The 16,620-nt window shown below is 45.8% G+C and overlaps 2 protein-coding genes across 7 annotated transcripts in view; one reads left to right on the top strand and one right to left on the bottom strand.

The window, feature by feature from the left end:
• MICAL1 (microtubule associated monooxygenase, calponin and LIM domain containing 1) overlaps positions 1–2,705 on the top strand; it is a 45,398-nt gene extending 42,693 nt beyond the window's left edge. For all 3 annotated transcript variants that reach the window (XM_081866602.1, XM_081866601.1, XM_081866603.1), the window contains exons 23-24: positions 255–328; positions 1,213–2,705. In XM_081866602.1, the coding sequence (XP_081722728.1) occupies positions 255–328; positions 1,213–1,376 (238 nt within the window). In that variant the 3' untranslated portion in view covers positions 1,377–2,705. The remainder of the gene's footprint in view (positions 1–254; positions 329–1,212) is intronic.
• A 1,109-nt stretch (positions 2,706–3,814) lies between these two features.
• SMPD2 (sphingomyelin phosphodiesterase 2) lies at positions 3,815–16,248 on the bottom strand. Of its 4 annotated transcripts, none has more exons than XM_081866640.1 (11): positions 16,055–16,248; positions 12,424–12,649; positions 11,097–11,193; positions 10,794–10,870; positions 9,776–9,869; positions 9,558–9,647; positions 7,492–7,574; positions 7,046–7,178; positions 6,258–6,362; positions 4,977–5,133; positions 3,815–4,629 (listed from the first exon to the last, which is right to left on the bottom strand). In XM_081866640.1, the coding sequence occupies exons 2-11, from the start codon at positions 12,471–12,473 to the stop codon at positions 4,286–4,288; spliced, it is 1,230 nt and encodes a 409-aa protein (XP_081722766.1). In that variant the 5' UTR covers positions 12,474–12,649; positions 16,055–16,248; the 3' UTR covers positions 3,815–4,285. The 4 variants fall into 4 exon arrangements, with proteins under 4 accessions (XP_081722766.1, XP_081722765.1, XP_081722767.1 ...); XM_081866639.1 differs by having other exon boundaries at positions 12,424–12,588; positions 16,055–16,247; XM_081866641.1 differs by lacking the exon at positions 16,055–16,248 and adding an exon at positions 15,783–15,951 and having other exon boundaries at positions 12,424–12,588.
• Between the last annotated feature and the right edge of the window lie 372 nt (positions 16,249–16,620).

The following is a 16,620-nucleotide window of genomic DNA, read 5'->3' as shown; positions in this document are numbered from 1 at the left end:
AGGACCTTTCCCTGGGAAGCTCCAGTTAGACAAGGCAGACATGCCTTATTCATTACTACTTTAACTCATGCCCAATAGTCTGTTCTTAATGAGGCTTAAAGTATATGGATATTTGAGCCGACAGTATACAGAGGACTGTTACTAACAAAGGGAGAATCAATTGGAAGACTTCTCAAGAGTGGATCTTGTATACTATCATGAGCTTCTCAATTATGGATGACCAAAGTTCTCCGTTGTTATTTATTACCCCATAGGGTGCAAGAGCTGAAACTAGAGGAACAGCAGTGCCAACTGGATCATGAGCTGCGCCAATACGATAATATGGACGGTAAGAGAGAGTATAAGGGGTCCAGGTTTATACTAGGAAATGTAGAGAAACCCAAGAAATGCTTGCCAAGCTATTTTTTGTAACTGCTGCCCAGTTAAGTGGGAGCATATTTTTATTCATTCACAGAATTGATTACTGTAAATCAATTGATTGAATGAGGGGAGGGAAAGGTCATTTAGGATGGATACATGAAACAGAAGCTTGCTACCCTGCTATTTACTATATCTGATTCTCTTGGGCTTTAAGCTAGTTGGCAAAGGAACTCAAGTCTCTTGCATCAAGCAGAATTGTTTTATGCACTCAATTATGCCTGCTGTAGTCTAGTTAGAGCCCGTTAGTTATCAAAGTAAATGAACTCTGGCATCTTATATGTACCTGCTTCTATCAGAAAACCTGCGTACCATTGCAGAAAGCAGTGCATGTGATTCCTGCCCACCCCTGCTAATTTAGCGTGGCTCAATTATTCAAACTTTGAACCAGCTCCTTTGTTCTCATGATCTGTTGTTAGGGTTAGATATTTTCATTGTGCGTATAGAATGTTTCTAAATACACACTGGTGATGGAGAAGACGGGGTATGTGGATTAATTTGTCCTAAACAGAATGCAATTCTGGGAATGTCATAATGGAGACACGCTGTCTGCCTGATTTCACTTAACTGCTGAGAAGAATTACATATACAGACACTAAACAGAAATTTCATTCACAGCAGGGGTGGGGAGCCTGTGACTCTCCAGATTGTTGGGACTACAATTCCTGGCCAGTGGGCAGGGATAATTTGAGATGCAGTCGTGTAATATCTGGATGACCGCAGGCTCCCTATTTTCTATGCCATAATAGTGACTGACTTGGAGCCGCATTTTTGTGTGTGTGTGTTTTTTTAAAGAGACTTCAAAAACCCTAGAAGACCAGCTGAAAGAGAAGGAGATCCTGTCCCAGCTGCTGGAGGTTGTGAACCAGCGCAGTGCTCTAATTGAGATGCAGGAGAAGAAGCGTCTAAGTGAGCTTTACGAGCACGCACCAGCATTTGGGGACCTTGGGAAGATTTGAGAGTTGGCTATATTGAAGCTTTTGTCTTTGTGCAGAAGCTACATTTTAAGACAAGTTCCGTTTTAACGCGTATCTGCAGAGGACTGTGATCTTCAGCAAAGATCTGTCTGAGGCACCCCAGTAATAATGAAGGCCAAGGTGCTGGCTGCAGCTCTGTGCTGTAAGCATCAGGCACTTCAGTGAGTTCGTTCATTAGCAGCCTAGGCCAGCTGCCTGGGATTGAGTCCCTTGCCCTCCCCGCCGCCCTGCAGATTAGTGTTTGGTAGCTGCTATTAGGTGTAAGGAGAACAAGCCTGACCTTGATGCGAGTGTTTTTAAGTAGTAAGACTGGAAATATGGCCATTTTTTTATTATATTCTTTTTGCCAATAAGTGATTTCATTATAGTGTGACTTAAGGTTGTCCTCCAAATTCTTCTTTACACTGGCTACAGGGAGACAATATTGCACATGTAACTATCTATAGCTGCCTGCATTCTCCCCTATGAAACAGGCCTCGCTTACCAGGACAGCTCCTCTTTCATGCCACTTCAGGCAGCTGCAATGTTTGCCACTTGGGTAGCAGGGGGCTGCTGCTGCTGTGCAAGTGAGCATTTCTGCCTTCACCCAAGCTCCAGCAGAGCAATATTACTTGCACCTCCCACTCCCAAACTAGCATGAGATATTTGGAGGGGCATAAATGCTAAATAATTTAATATATAAACCAGCTGTAGGGAACCTGTGCCCCCCCACCCAGTGTTGTTGGGACTACAACTCCTATAATCCCTGATCATTGGCTGGATCTGAAGGGAGTTGGGAGTCCCAACAACACCAGCAAGGCCTTTCTAATATAAACAATTTACAGGGTATTACTAGGGAGTGGGCACAGACCTGTCAGTTGAATGAGCAAGGCTGCATGCAGCCTGCCAGGAATTATAATAAAAAACAGCATGGCCACTGGAGAAGTGTGATCCTGTCACACAGTATCTGGATAGGTATCTTTGCCACTCACACTCTACTTACATGTGTAATGGATTGCCAGCTATAAAACCACACAGGTGTGGTCTGAATATAGTATCCCAAAGCAATAAAAGAACAGCCACTAGAGAAGAATTAGGGGCGCTTTTTCATCACCATAAACTGCTCCTGCAGCAAGCCCCTTTACAGAACAAGGGTCAGACCTCTGTGGCTGAGGAGATGGCTACCTGTTAGAATCAGAAGGTTGCCATGCCTGAACTGCTGTTAAGCCACAGCTCTTTTTATGGGCTGTGTGCTCCTCTTTCAATAAAGATGCATGGAGTGAGCTGGAAGTGTTGTCCTGCCTTTTCTCATCCAAGCTAATTTAATACAAGGGGGGGGGGGATATCCCACAGGTATCTTCTGAAGTTTTCTTGGGCTGTACTAAACTTTTTGAGAAGACAACTGTGATGCCTGCCTTTCTCTCACTAAATGAGAATGGCAAGGAAGGGCACATAATGAAAGAGGCGCAGGTAATGTGCCCAGATGGGAGAAACCTCGATGAAAGCTGCTCTGAACCCTTTGAGGAAGAGTAGGCTACTGGATGAGCTTATAAACAAACACTCACATGCATCAAAAAGATGCTGTTCTAGGCTGGACATGATTACCTACATGCTTTCACAGACCTGTCTGCTATCTGGGCTATTTGCATGCAGCCTCTCACAATGTTCTCAATGTAACCGTGGTTGACAACTACGTCTTCAGTAACACACCAAACCATTTTCTGCCTGCTAGATGATAAGTACTTTTTGTCAGCTTGGCACAGTGAAGAGGGGCATGGGGTGGTAGGATGGGGGTCATCCATGGTAAGAAAAATATATCTACATACCAAAGGTAGGATTCCTGGTCTCATTTGTATATAGGTCTCCATCTCTCCCAAGATGTTTTAAGCTGCTAAAAGGGTGAAATTCAGCCTGAAGACTGCTAATCTCAGCTCTACAGGTTGCCGCTGGTGTCAAAGGAGGGCTTTTCCAACAGAAGAAGAGTATTTAAGAGATTTTTAAAAAGACTCACAATTACATAATACGCTACTAAGAACTGTGCTGAAGGCTAGCTCCTTAGCTGAGAGCCAGAAGTGCTAGTGGCATGTCTTTTGCATGCAGGTCGCAGGCTGAGACTGGCATCTGCAGATTCCCAGGATCTTAGGTAAGACAGCTGGGAAATGCCCCCTGCCTGATACCTGGAGGCCTGCATGGTTCAATGGTTTGACTTATTAGGAAGCAGCCACACCAGCCTTAAGCTTTCTGGCTGGTCTGCAGGAAGCCCTTTAGCATCACTCCCCCCCCCCCCAAAGAAATGCAAACAACAGTGATCTACTTCACAAGAGCTGCAGGAAGTATGATGTCAGTGAAAGGATTTTGGTACATTCAAGTGCTAAGCAAGCAATTAATAAAAAGGGTTTCAAGAAAAAGAATTTCACCAGTAAATGCTACTTTCTGCTCTGTTGTATTTGAAGACTGATTTATTCTGTTTTCAATTCAAAAAGGAACTTTGTATAAACTAGAAATGCTATACACATTTTAACTCGTCTGCTTAACACCAGGCTTTTACAGTACTAATTCAGCCACCCGACTCGGTCGGAACAGCGTGGTTTGGTTTGATAAATGCTGGTTTCTAAACAGCCACAAGCTGAACCGCATGCAGTTGAACTGCTTTCGTTTCAAAATTCCCTTCTGCACGAATCGTACTTGTGCTAGAATCCCTTCAGCAGAAGGTCAGAACTATTCGTAGAAAGTTTTATTGCCCTAGAATTAAGCTAAAAATAATAATAATAAAACTTCTACGGCAATCGCTGCCACATGCTTAAAAAACGACTAACCCTTAGAACCTGGCGGCACAGAGGAACTTACGGCTCCCGGAAAAGCTTTCAGCACAGTCTCTTGGTCCCTGTTGGAGTTCCGGCAAGCGACAGGCCTCACCGAGAGCTCAGCTTGTCCTGGAGTGTCTGCAGCCCCACCCGCATCTGCTCCTCTGTCCCCTGGAGCACCTTGACCTCGATGGTGTGGAAGAGGTAGAGCACAGCTGAGATGAGCAACACCAACACCCCCAGCAGGCTGAGCAGCGAGAAGGAGAACTTGGGGAAGGGCTGCAGGAGGGCATCGCCAAACATGGAGCTCAGGCCCATGGTCGCCTGCATGAGCAGCAGCAGCACGGCCAGGACGGCCATGCGGCCGCAGGAGTACTGCTGCCGCTCGGCCGCGTGCAGCCCTACCCGCACCTCCATACGGGCTTCGTTCAAGACGTCCACCAGCACCGGTTCTAGGAAGACAGACGGCAGCAGGACTCAACCACAGTGCGTGTTGAGGCAGTAAAAGCCCTAACACATTTGTGTCCAAGCCCACTCGCTGGTCTGGAGAGGCAGGCCAAGACTGCTACTTTATGCAGAGATACTGGCTTCTTGACTATGGTAGTGCAGGCCTGCAGAGAAGCCAGGGCCCTAGCGCAACGGCCACACTCTTCTCTCCAGGGAGGTTAATGGGCGAGAGCAGGCCTTGAAGGAGCACCACTGGGGATGGAGCAGGCAGGCTTTGCCATCCCTCCCCTCTTCCCAAAGGCATGAGTACTTGCTCCCTCCTGTGCCAAAGCAATGAAACTGGGGTACTCACCAACTCTAGGGTGGTTTAGGCTTTTGCCTAACTCTCTCTTGTTCACAGATAGTGTGGCTATGACAGCTTCATGGTCAGAATAAGGTATGTCCTTGTTGGGAGCTGTTCCAGTAGTTGTCTCATGGCGGTTGCATTTTACTTCATAGTGAGACAAACCCTACAAGAAGGGAAGTTAAGCAGGAGAGCAAGGTGCTTATTATGTGTGTCTTAAATAAGTAAGGCTCCCAGAAATTCTAGGCTGTGGACTACAGGTGAAGAGGGTGGGGAACTATCTTATTAGAGTCCTCTTTGAATGGCAAAAGTAATTTGGAAGTGTCCTCAAGGATCAGCTAAAGAATTCCTATGTCTGTTCTATCATGTGCTTATTTGACCATGCAACTCCAAGGAAAGCTATTCAGCAATGTCCCTGGGCAACTTGCTCCCATGGCTTGTTCTTTCAGCAAATTCATCTTAAATCTAAACTTTTGCCATTTAAAATCCATTGCCCTACATCTACAGTGTTTGGCAACAGGCGCATGCATTCTTGCCATCAGCTTTGGGGTAAGATTTTAATACAGACTGAAGATTATTTTCAGGCTCAACGTCAATCTGATTTTCTCATGGGTAATAGATGTGCTCAGTTCTTTTCACCTTTTCTCAATGATGTGACCTTTTAACCATATTTGCTACCCTCTTCTGAATTCTCCCCAAAATCAACATAGGGCCACGGTTCTCACAAACGTCCACCTCAAACCGAGGAATTAGTTACAACTGTAGTTCCCCTCTTACAGGAAAGGCTGGGTATCTTGGGCAACTTTCCACGCCCCTGTGTCAGAATAGGAAGGAGCAACAGCTGTGGTTCAAGTAGTACCCACATGTTTACAGAGTTCAGGAAGTGATCAAGCAGTGCAAGCTAATCTAACTCCCCAAATGCAGCAAGTTCTTGCAGAAGTGTGCTTAGTGCTTTGCTCATTTTGGCTCTAAAGCTTTAAGTGTTATCCTCATGTCTTGAAAAGCCAGTCCCAGCTGTTACACAGAACATGCCCAAAGACAACAACAGCAGGAAATCAAGCAAGTGAGTTCAACCCGGTGCCAAGAGGTTGCCCGAGGCCATACCAGTCTGTGAGCACATAGTTTTGGAGACTATTGGACAAAGAAGACATTCCAGACTGAAGATACTGACAGGAGACAGACCTGTCATGGGGCTAGTGCCAAACCATATTTGACAGCCTTTATTGCTTAACTGCTTTCTGAACTCTGTACTGTCGCAGTCTGCTTTCTACGTGTTGAACTTGCACATACCTTATACAGAATGTAGTCAATACGAATCCCCTGGGGATAGCACCGCAGTTCTTTCTTGCTTGTGAAGCAGTTGGTGGGCAAGAGTGTAGAGCCATCCTCACCACCCTAGGAGCAAGACCAGAGTCTGAATTCCCAGTTCTAAAAAAACCAGAGGTGGGGGAACTTTCTTAGCCTGAGAGCTTCAATCCCTCCTGGGCAACATTTCAAGGGCCATATGCCAGTAGTGGGCGGGGCCAGGGACAAAAGCAGATGGAATACCTAATGCACATTTGCGTACTGTAGGCTTATTTCTACACACACTCTCACATAATCACTGTCCAGGCAAGCAACGTGCATTATCAGAGTTGAAGGACACATTCCAGCCACACTCTTAAGTATGGCAGCACAGGCAGTGAGGGGTGTGGCCTGGAGCCAGATAGGGAGGCCTGGAGGGAGGGTCACTTTTGATCACTGGGCCTGAAGTTACCCACCCTTCTAATAAAAGATACTAGAGCATCTGCAGCAAGCTGTGTTGTGGAAGAAGCTGCCAACTGAGTCTGGCTGACAGTGCAGCCTGCAGAGCTCGGAGCTTTCAGGAAGGCAAAAGAGAGAGAGAGCCATGTGGATGGAAGAGGCACCTTTAATCTGGTTGGTATAACCTATCTCTTGACATTCTTACCCAAATAAAGGTAAGGTTCTAGTTTCCAGGCCCCAAGGGCAACTTTCTTTTCCTTTTACTGAGTGACCAAAGGAGGGAGAAACACCTCCCCTTTCTGGACCATTTCATAGGGCGGTACACGGAGACTCACCTCAACCTTCTCTGCGGCAATGAAGGAGTCCCGAAGCCCTGCCCAACCTCGCAACAGCCTGATGCCCACGTCTTCTGGGTGCATGTTCAGATCCCCACCAAGCAGCACCACATCAGCTCCTTTCGAAGTATGTCTGGGAAGATGAGAAGATGCCACAGACTGAGAGGAAACAAGCAGCCCTCAATGATGCAAGGATGTTTTTTGTCATGAGATCTAAGCCATGTTAGACTTGAATTCTACTACACACCCAAAACCATGGCTGCATCCTCTCCCCCTATCCACCCATTCATTCTGTCGCCGGAGCGATAGCATTAGATGGACTGAGTATGTTCTAAGCCAGAGCTCTGAATTACTGCCAAGGAGGGAAACCAGCTAACAGAGAGAGGGACAAAGCGTGCACACACAAACCTCATTATAAAGATTTTTGGAGTCTCCCCATGACTTACTGTATAAACTGGGCAAGTTCCCAGGCCTGAACTACTCGGTGGGGCAGGTAAGCATCCTTCTCCCGACAGTACTCCGCATGGAGCTTGGGAGGAAGAGAACAAGACACACATGAAATTCACACTTGCATAGTAATCTATGTGAAATCGCAAAGCAAATGTACTCGCCTTGCTGCCCCACTTTAAGCTGATCGGGGAGCCTGTGGCAGAGATCAAAAGCAACAAGATAAGGATTCTATAACAGACAGTGGGATTTCACAGTTTCAGAGACCCACAAAGCAAAGAGTACCATCTGGTACAGATACAATGCTAAACTACTGTTTCGCATTACTGGTATAAATCTTGGGCTTGTGTGTGCACTCTTCTTCTGCTCCAGCAAGATCACAAGCTCCTGCTTCCACTTTCAACTAACCATGCATTATTGCTAAGCCCAAACGTTGGAACTGTGGTTAATCTTAACAATGTTATAGAGAAACTAGACTACAGATTGAAGTTGACTTGAGTCCTTGGACCAGGGATGGGGAGCCTGTGGCCCCCACCAAATGTTGGTGGGCTATAGCTCTCACCGCCCCTGACTATTGTCTATTCTGGCTAGGGCTAGTGGAGTTCACCAGCAATGGGAGGGATACAAGTTCTCCATCCTTGCTACCAGTGTTTGCCCAAGTAACTCAATAACAAGGAGCCACAGTTAGCTGAAAATAGAAGTGAAAGCTTCTATCTCCTCTTTGTGACTATGCCAGAGAAGACAACGGGAGCTTGTGATTCCAAAGCTTATTCGCATTAATACCAACCACAGTTGCGTCCGAAATGCTGGTTGTGTGAATGGATGAACTAGTCCCTTGTTTCTGTAGGCAGGGTTTGTTATATCCCAAAAGGTGCCCCAGAATAATATCCTCCGATCGTGTAACCCAGGCTTCACCAAAGGAATGATCTTGAGATGTCATTACACTACAACTCCCAGCATGGCCAAGTGTAAGTAGACCTCAAAAATATTTCCACATGAAGCTTTTGGGCTTCAGCAGACTAGGCAACACTGACGCTCCTGCATTAGTACCAAGCTTGTGACATCATACTGCTCATTAAGGCTGCCTCCTGTGGGAGTTTCTCTCACCCGTTTCATTGTGCCGGCTTTCTATTCCTCCTCAATGCTAAGATAATTTAGACATAGTCCCACAAGCAGAAGTTAGTTTATTGATCTTTGGGACTGCACTCACTGCTTGCCTGGCATTACACAGAAATTTTATTTGCATTACCTACTAGGCATAGCAATAAAAAAAAATACAATATGTTGAGGATAAAGCTAAATGCTTAGCTATACAAAATACGTTCTAGAGGTTTACATCAATACAAATGACAGAATTGATACATAATCCTTTAACCACTTAATCCTTTAACAGGCAGCTTCTATTCATCTATGCAATGTGGCTTGCATTTATTGTACCTTGGGATAAGAATGAACAGCAGCTTTCTAATGATGCATACATTTGAGAGAACACACAAAAATCCTTCTTTAAAAGGTTGTGTGTCTTGTTCATTTTTAAGAAGGTGCCACCCAAGAAAATAAAAAGCCTTGGCTGTTCATGGACAAATAGGCTGTAAAAACAATGAGTATCACTTGTGAAGTCCAAGTCAGTTGAGTCCCACCTTGGAAGTCAAATGGAATCCATTCCGGAAGTCCATTTGACTTCCAAAACATTCGACAACCAAAGCGCGCCTTCTGACTGGCTGCAGGAAGCTCCTGCAGCCAATCGGAAGCCACAGAAGCCCCGTCAGATGTTCGGCTTCCAAAAATAGTTCCCAAACCAGAACAGTCACTTCAGGTTTTGTGGTGTTTGGGAGCCAAAACTTTCGAGAACTAAGCTGTTCGAAAACCAAGGTATGATTGTAATCAAAGGATTCATTCAGCAATCTAAGCAAATCTGAAGTGCTATCCTGTGTTCCTCATGTAAATCCTACTCACATTTAGACACACACACACACAGATGATTTCTGTAATCTTGCTCCAGGAGTTGAATAAGTTTGTAACACACAAATAAAAAGAATACAACAAAATAAATAAAACTGCTCACATGAGTCACATAGATGTTGAAAACAATCTCCTGTATCTTCAAGACCACAAGCCCCACCGATTTGCCACCAAACCAGTCTCCGTGCTGGAACTGTAGAGAGAAGAAAGTGGAAGACTGTAGAAGAAACGTAGGCAATGCTGGTCACAGTGAAAAGAGCCCTAGAAGAAAGGTGCTCTTTGGCCCGTTCCCCACCCCCAAGCAAGGCATCGCCCACTCACCATGTAGGGGTAGCCATTCACAGAGTATTGGTACAGGAAGGTGTCCAGGATTTGATATCTGGAGAAGATGCAGAGCCCACTGCCAATCACTCCACTGTGAAAGACACAGGCACCACAGGCATCAGCTGGGGGGGGGGACATTGCCAATCCTTGCTGTTCCCATCCTCCATTTGAAATCAATAGCTAGAGTTTACAGAAAAGGGCTGGCATTTGGGACTCCTTGAAATTATTCCTGGTTCTAGGGACAAAGCGAAGTCTTCTGACACCGTGACAGAGTCAAGACTGAAAAGGGATGCTGCCTCACCAATTATTAGCTTCTGTAACAGCCCGCAAGTCAAGTCACAGGTTCCCACCAAAATGTACATTTAAGAAGAGTTTAATGCCGTGTCTGCCAAAGAAGTGAACCATAAGGTTTGGTAACCATCTATAATCAAGTGGCCTGTACAAGGTGAGTCTGTAAAACTCAGATTAATTAATGTCACAAAATGTTATTGAGATTCCCTGTGTTCCAAGCTGTGTCCCCTACAGATGAAGGTTGGTTTCACAGGTTGGTCTGCAGGTTGGTTTCACACCAGGTATATGCCAACATGCATCCAACCCATGCGTCCTGCACCATGCTGCCCATGTAGTGATCCAGTGCGCAACCATGGGCTCTGTTTCACAAACACAGCCTTAAAAATAGACCTGTGGGCTATTCAGTCAGCATGCCACATCTGGAAGACAAGGACTGCTAAGGGAACAAGGGCAATTAAAGAACAATTATCTGTCACAAGGGGTGAGGCTGCTGCACAAGCAACAAGGCACCTGTTTCCAAGAAAATATTATTTTGATCAGCTAAAGACCCAACTTATTCCAAGGCCTTTTATGCTAACCTGTCTGAGCTCTCAGAGTGGAAATGATTTCCTACCAGTGTCTGAGAGGGTCCTCTCTAAAAATCATATAAATTGCACATCTATGAAGTCAAGCCTATACTAATTGAGCTCAGCCATTGGCATGGACTATTCAAGCTCCTTTTTACCTTTTAAAATAGTGGGAAGAAGGGTAGCGGGCACACAGCTTCTTTTTCAGCTCCCAATAATCTCTCTCGCTCCACACCTGGAAAAGCAGAGAGGTTGTAGTCACAGTGACTGCAAACCAAAGAACAGAAGTGGGAATTGAATCAGAGGGCTAAGTTGAAGCTAGGCATTGGGGGGGGGTAACCCCTCCCCTAGTATCCCCCTTCCCCGATTAATCATGCTTATACAGCACTTCAAGATCTTGCCATGCTCTGCCCACAACCTATGCCAATACTAGATGCACTATAACAGATTTAAGTACTCACCTCCTGCAAGAGCGCCAAGTCATATCCCTCCTGGTTGAGGACATTGCCAATCAATTCAATGCGCTGCTGCCGTACTTTGCTCAGGTAGCGAATGGCCCTGGAAGGGAGAGAAAGGGAAGGAAACTGAGTGAAACATTAGGTTCCAACTAGGCTCACTGCTCATTTCAATCTTAGCCCTTCATTACTTACACCTGGTAAAGAAGGCAGTATCACACTGAGAGCCAAAGGAAGCCCTCCTCCCAATGCAAAAAGCACACCTGGAGGAGCAATTTTAATCAGGACTACAGTAGGGAAGGAAACAGTTAAATCCCCTCTCATGACCGAGGCAAGCAGCCCTCCCACAGCAGCTGTTGTTGCACATTAAGGAAAAGATCTGCACATTAAATGCAAAGAAACATTGAATGCATTTATGTACAAGCAGCACTATAAGAAAAACTGGTCAGACACAGACAGAGTCAGGCCTGGCTGTTGCATGCCCCCAAATGAGGTCATAATGGGGTGGAAGATTCCTGGGGTAATAGAAGGGACTATACATTCGCCAGTGCAAAAAGGAATTAGCTGAAAGGAGTTTTCCTCCATGACTTGCTAGCAGCTGCTTTGTTTGTTTTACTTGTTTTACATGGGAGAGAAATAAAACAGATGGCCTCCCTCCCCCATCCTGAAACATGGCACGATAGACTCCATCACCTGATAATTTGACCATCTAATTATACTTTATACATGAGCCTGTGTTGGAATTGGAAGGACATATGCCTGGCTGAAATGTGTCACTGAACAGTGATAATGTCTCTTTTTTACCTGAGTGAAGAAAAGAGAGAGAGAGAGAGAGAGAGAGAGAGAACAAGCACGCGCATGCCGGTGTAAAACCTTTGACTTTTGTGTGGCTAGAATGTAGGACACTGTACAAAATTAAGGGTCACATGCGTTGTTCCATCTGTTTTTTTCTCTGGCCTGCCCACTTGAGTCTCTGCCCCACCCCCAAAGTTTGTCCTCAGCATGAAAAAGATTCCCCTCTCTCTCCATTTAAGCATAGATGCATGTTCAGCCAAATCACTTAATCATTGGGTTGGAAAAGGGCAGGAACAGAGAGATTTACAATACCCTGTTTTATTTACATAAAAACAGCCCCAGACACGGGAGCTTCATCATTTCCTCTCTGCAAACAGGGAAACAAACAGGTGAAGAATGCATTTGCTGTAACCCAGAAGACTCAGCAACTTCTTGATCAGAAAACATGACTGAACCTTCGCCAATAGTCATGCAGATCAGAGCCAACCCTCACCTGCCTTAAACAAACACAAAAAAATAAAGCAATGGAAAAACTCACCAGCAATTGAGGTCAAAGACACGCAACTGCAATCGAGGGTCCTTATCCATCACAGTGGGGACAAGACAACGCAGAGGTGGGTTTCAGATGGTTGCACTCACAATGCTGACAGGTTCTGCCTCCACCTCTCCGGCAAGCAAGGTGTCAGACTTTGGCTTTGCTCCTCTGCCAGAAGAACAGGAAGTGTGACTGTAATATTGCAAGCTAAGACAGTATGCACTGGCAGCTGGAAAACAAGGAAGGATGAAGCCTTGGTGGCACCGATTCAACAAGCAGCACATGCTTTTGTGGACAAGGCCTATAATGCCTCTCTCTGCTAAAGCCCTCTGGGCAACAGCATCTGAAAGGCCTTGATAGGAGGGAGAGGTGCAAAGATAAGATAAGACCTAAAGATTAGCAGAGTTATAAAGCATTAAAGGGACACTCTCAGGTCAAGCAAAGCCCATCTTTTGCCTGTTTCAATCCTGATAGCAGGAGTCTTTTGCTTCAGTGCTGTCACTGCCACCAAAATGCCGCAAATGCACACCTTTCCAGGCAATAAACCCTCATGGTAAAGACAATACTCTTGTAATCATTTAGGGCCCATCAAGCTTTTAAGGTCCACAGGCAAACGTAGATCTTTGAGGGTGCTGGTGCCCCATTATTCCCTCTCTGGGCACTTCTCTCTCATCCCAACGTCACCCCAGACAGAAAGAGAGAGAGAAAGCACACACATACAAACTTAGCTTTTCCAAGGAATCTGGGTGAAAGCTGGAACCAGCAGAATTAGTCTGAATCTTGAAAAGCATATAGAACTGAAAGAAGTGGGGAAGAGTGGCACTCTTCCAACTTCCTCCTTTAGCTCTGTGTACTTTTCGACGGAGAAAAAGGTAACCACCCTCACCAAGGGAGGTGTGTGTGTGTGACTTCAGAAGCTATGCAGGTACCACTGCATGCCACACTGATGACCAACACATCACAGGGCTAGTCCTTAAAAAAATATAAAAAAGCATTATGAGTGATTCCACAGGCCTACCCACTTTTTAAAAATATCATGTGTTTACTTGGTAGATTCTAAAGCTCTCTCCTACTGGCAATCTCTCTGTGCAAAGTTCCAAGGACAAGAAGCCGTGTGCTCACAGGTCAATGACACCCAATCCAAGTCTCAGTTCTTGAATTTCCTTCAAGGATCTGTTTTCAACCATGCTGGAGTGCTGGGACACCCATGACCAAACCTACAGTATTTACTTATATATCTCAATATCACAATTCCTCACAATCATTTATGGTTTTTACCAGTGCTTTTCCCCCTAGAAAAATAGTTGCCAGTACTCACCGTGAAGTTCTTACAGTAAGTGCCACACTTTCTAACCCAGAGAGAGGTGCTGGTATTGTGTGCCCTGGAGTACCCCCTGAAAATAAGCACTGGTTTTTACTGCCCTTGAGGCTAGGGATTTGTGTCTTATTGGATTGAATCAGACTCTCTTGCCCAAGAACCCAGGAGGGAGTGCATGGCAAAGCAGCCGGGGTCTGCTCTTCAAACTGCTGCTTCCACCCTGCCCTCAAACCATTCCCTCCCATCTTCTTTGAATGCATTTTCTTACACTTGTTCACCAGGTGGAATTAGCAAGAAAGGGAAAGTAGCTTTCCTTGTGTTCACTGCCAAGATGAAATAAAATGGCTGTGGTAAATATTTTGACTCAAATATTTTCAACCATATACAAGCAGCAAGAAATGACAACCACATGTTGAAGACATGTAAGTAAGGATGGAGCAGATTGTAAAATACATATGCCAATCTACCGTTCAATTTATGTGTAAACATCCAGCTCCCAGAAAATATATTCATTGTGTTCATACTGAGCCTGCCTTATCCCCAAGAGCTTTGGGAGCACAGCACTTCCCTTGTGCTTCTCGGCGAAAATTTACTGCCTTTATTTCTTCAGTCTATAGCAAGGATGCTTTAGTTAATACACAGCAATGGCAAACTGCATAATGCAGGTGTCAGGATTACCACTGCATATCACTGCAAATGTTCATTGATTTCTGTGTTCAGTCTGAAGCATGAAACTGTCCTACAACTCCTATTTGCTAGCTGTGCTGTGAAACGACAATAGGCCACAGCTTCTTCATGCATGCAATGATTTACACACAAGTAATACTGTCATGTGCCTACCTCCCGGGGTATTCATGTACTCCCCTACACACAACTTCCTTATAAGAAGCTGGCAACAAGGGAAGGAACACCAATTCAAACAAAAAAAACTGGAACAAACAGAGGGGGAATGAAGGAGCGCTGAAATGTCCACACTAGCACAGACTAGTATCAAGATCTACAGGCCCATAAATTAGTTGCTAATAAGCTTTTTCAAAATAATAAACGATCTGGCATCCATTCAGCAGCTTTTTACATTCTTGGAATTTAGGGAGCAGAGTATTAATTTATCTTAGGCTATACATTCAAGTTGTGGTTGCTGCACCGTAAAAATACTGCAGACCTGGAAAGGGTTCAGAAAAGGACAATCAAAATGACAAGGGAGTGGAGCAACTTCCATATGAAGGAAGGTTGTAACATTTAGAGCTTTTGAGTAGAAGGGGAGGGACACAGCAAAATTATAACATTACACAAGAGTCTGGAGAAATAATATTTTATTCCTCTTTTAATAGTAGTATAACCCAGGCACATGCAATGGAGCTGAATAGTGAAACAAAATGAAGAACTACACACAGTCCATAGTTAAACTAGAGAATGCAGTATCAGCCACTAACTTGAACGGATTCCAAAAGGAGCCTAGGAAAATTAATGAACCAGAAGGCCACTGACGACTACTAGGCATGATGGCCCTGTACTAACAAGGTGTAGTTATGACTAACTTTAGACGAATCGGAGACAATATGAGAGACTAGAGTGTATGCACATATCTGTAAAGACAGGCAAAATCCAGAGATGGTCAATGCGTGCTGTTGGATCCAGCATAATCAGAGATTACGGGAGCTGTCGTGCAACGGCACCGGGAAGGCCACAGGTCCCCAACCTCTGTTCCGATGGCGGCTAATGCAAATGAATAAAGTCGCATTAGCTGTCAAAAGCCAAGAGCAGATTGCTTTAAAATCATATATTTACTAGTATGCGTACACCCCCGTTTCTTTTCGGAGGGGGCGGAGGAAGGGCGGCTGCAAAATAGCAAGAGATTAAAAGTGGGGGGGGGGGGGGGAGAGAGAGAGAACAAGCCAAGCAAAACAAATCCCTAAATCACACTAACACAATGTGGCAGCTTGAGATCAATTCCCCGGATTGCGCTCCCTTCTCTTGGTCGCATTTCCCCCAAAGGGAAGGCGACTTTGCGCTTTAGGATCTTTTCCCTTAAGCCCTATATAACCTGAAACGTCCCACGGGAAGGAGCCACAATTAAGCGTGTCTTCCGGGCTTCGATCCCAAGGCGACCTCGGAGCGCAGCGCTTGGCGCTCGCGGGAGTCTTCCAGCCGCGCACTTTATCGATCCACTATGTTAAATCATCGATCGCTCCGAGGCGAGAGTTGCCGGCTCAGGCAGAGTTTCGGTTACGGCAGAGCAAGACCAGGCGCGGCTGGAAAGAAGAAACGGGGGCGCGCGGCGGGGGTTTGGGGGAGTCTTCGAGAGCCACTACGCACCTGGCGGGAGACGCTGTCTAGACCGGCCGGCCGAGCCCCACTTCCCCCTTCTTGCTTCCCTTCACTTCATTCTTGGCGCGGAGACCTGCCTAGCCGGCAGCAGCAAGAGCCGGATTCCGGCAGTCGAAGAGGGCCAGCCTCGCCTCTAGCCGTAAGGCGCGCAGTGCATCCCGGGGTTTGTAGGCCTCCTTCCGCGCAGCAGCCTCATCTCTAAGGCGCGCCTCCTGCCCTGAAGAACTACAAGTTCCAGGAGGTGGCGCTGTCGGCTCGGAAAGGAGAAGTGCTCGCTAAGTGGGGGCTTAAAAAAAAGAAGAAGGGGGGACTGCAAGTACCGAAATGCTTTGGGGCGGCCGCAACCTCTTCTGTCGGCAACTCTTGTGCTTTTGAAGAACTTGTAGAAAAGTATTAAAAACTGCGCTGCCTCCGCGAAGAGCGGTTGCAATAGAATGAGATATGAGAAAGCACGGCAGAAAATGGCTGTGCTTGCAAGAGAGTGTGAGCGCGGGCGAATCTTCACTTCTCTTGTCAATCACCAGAAGCCTGTTTTTGGAAATTACACCCCAAAA

The sequence above is a fragment of the Podarcis erhardii genome, assembly GCF_964252035.2.
Source record: "Podarcis erhardii genome assembly, chromosome: 6".
NCBI lineage: Eukaryota > Metazoa > Chordata > Lepidosauria > Squamata > Lacertidae > Podarcis > Podarcis erhardii.
Note: the sequence above shows the minus strand (reverse complement) of the source record. Positions and strands in the feature narration are given on the sequence as shown.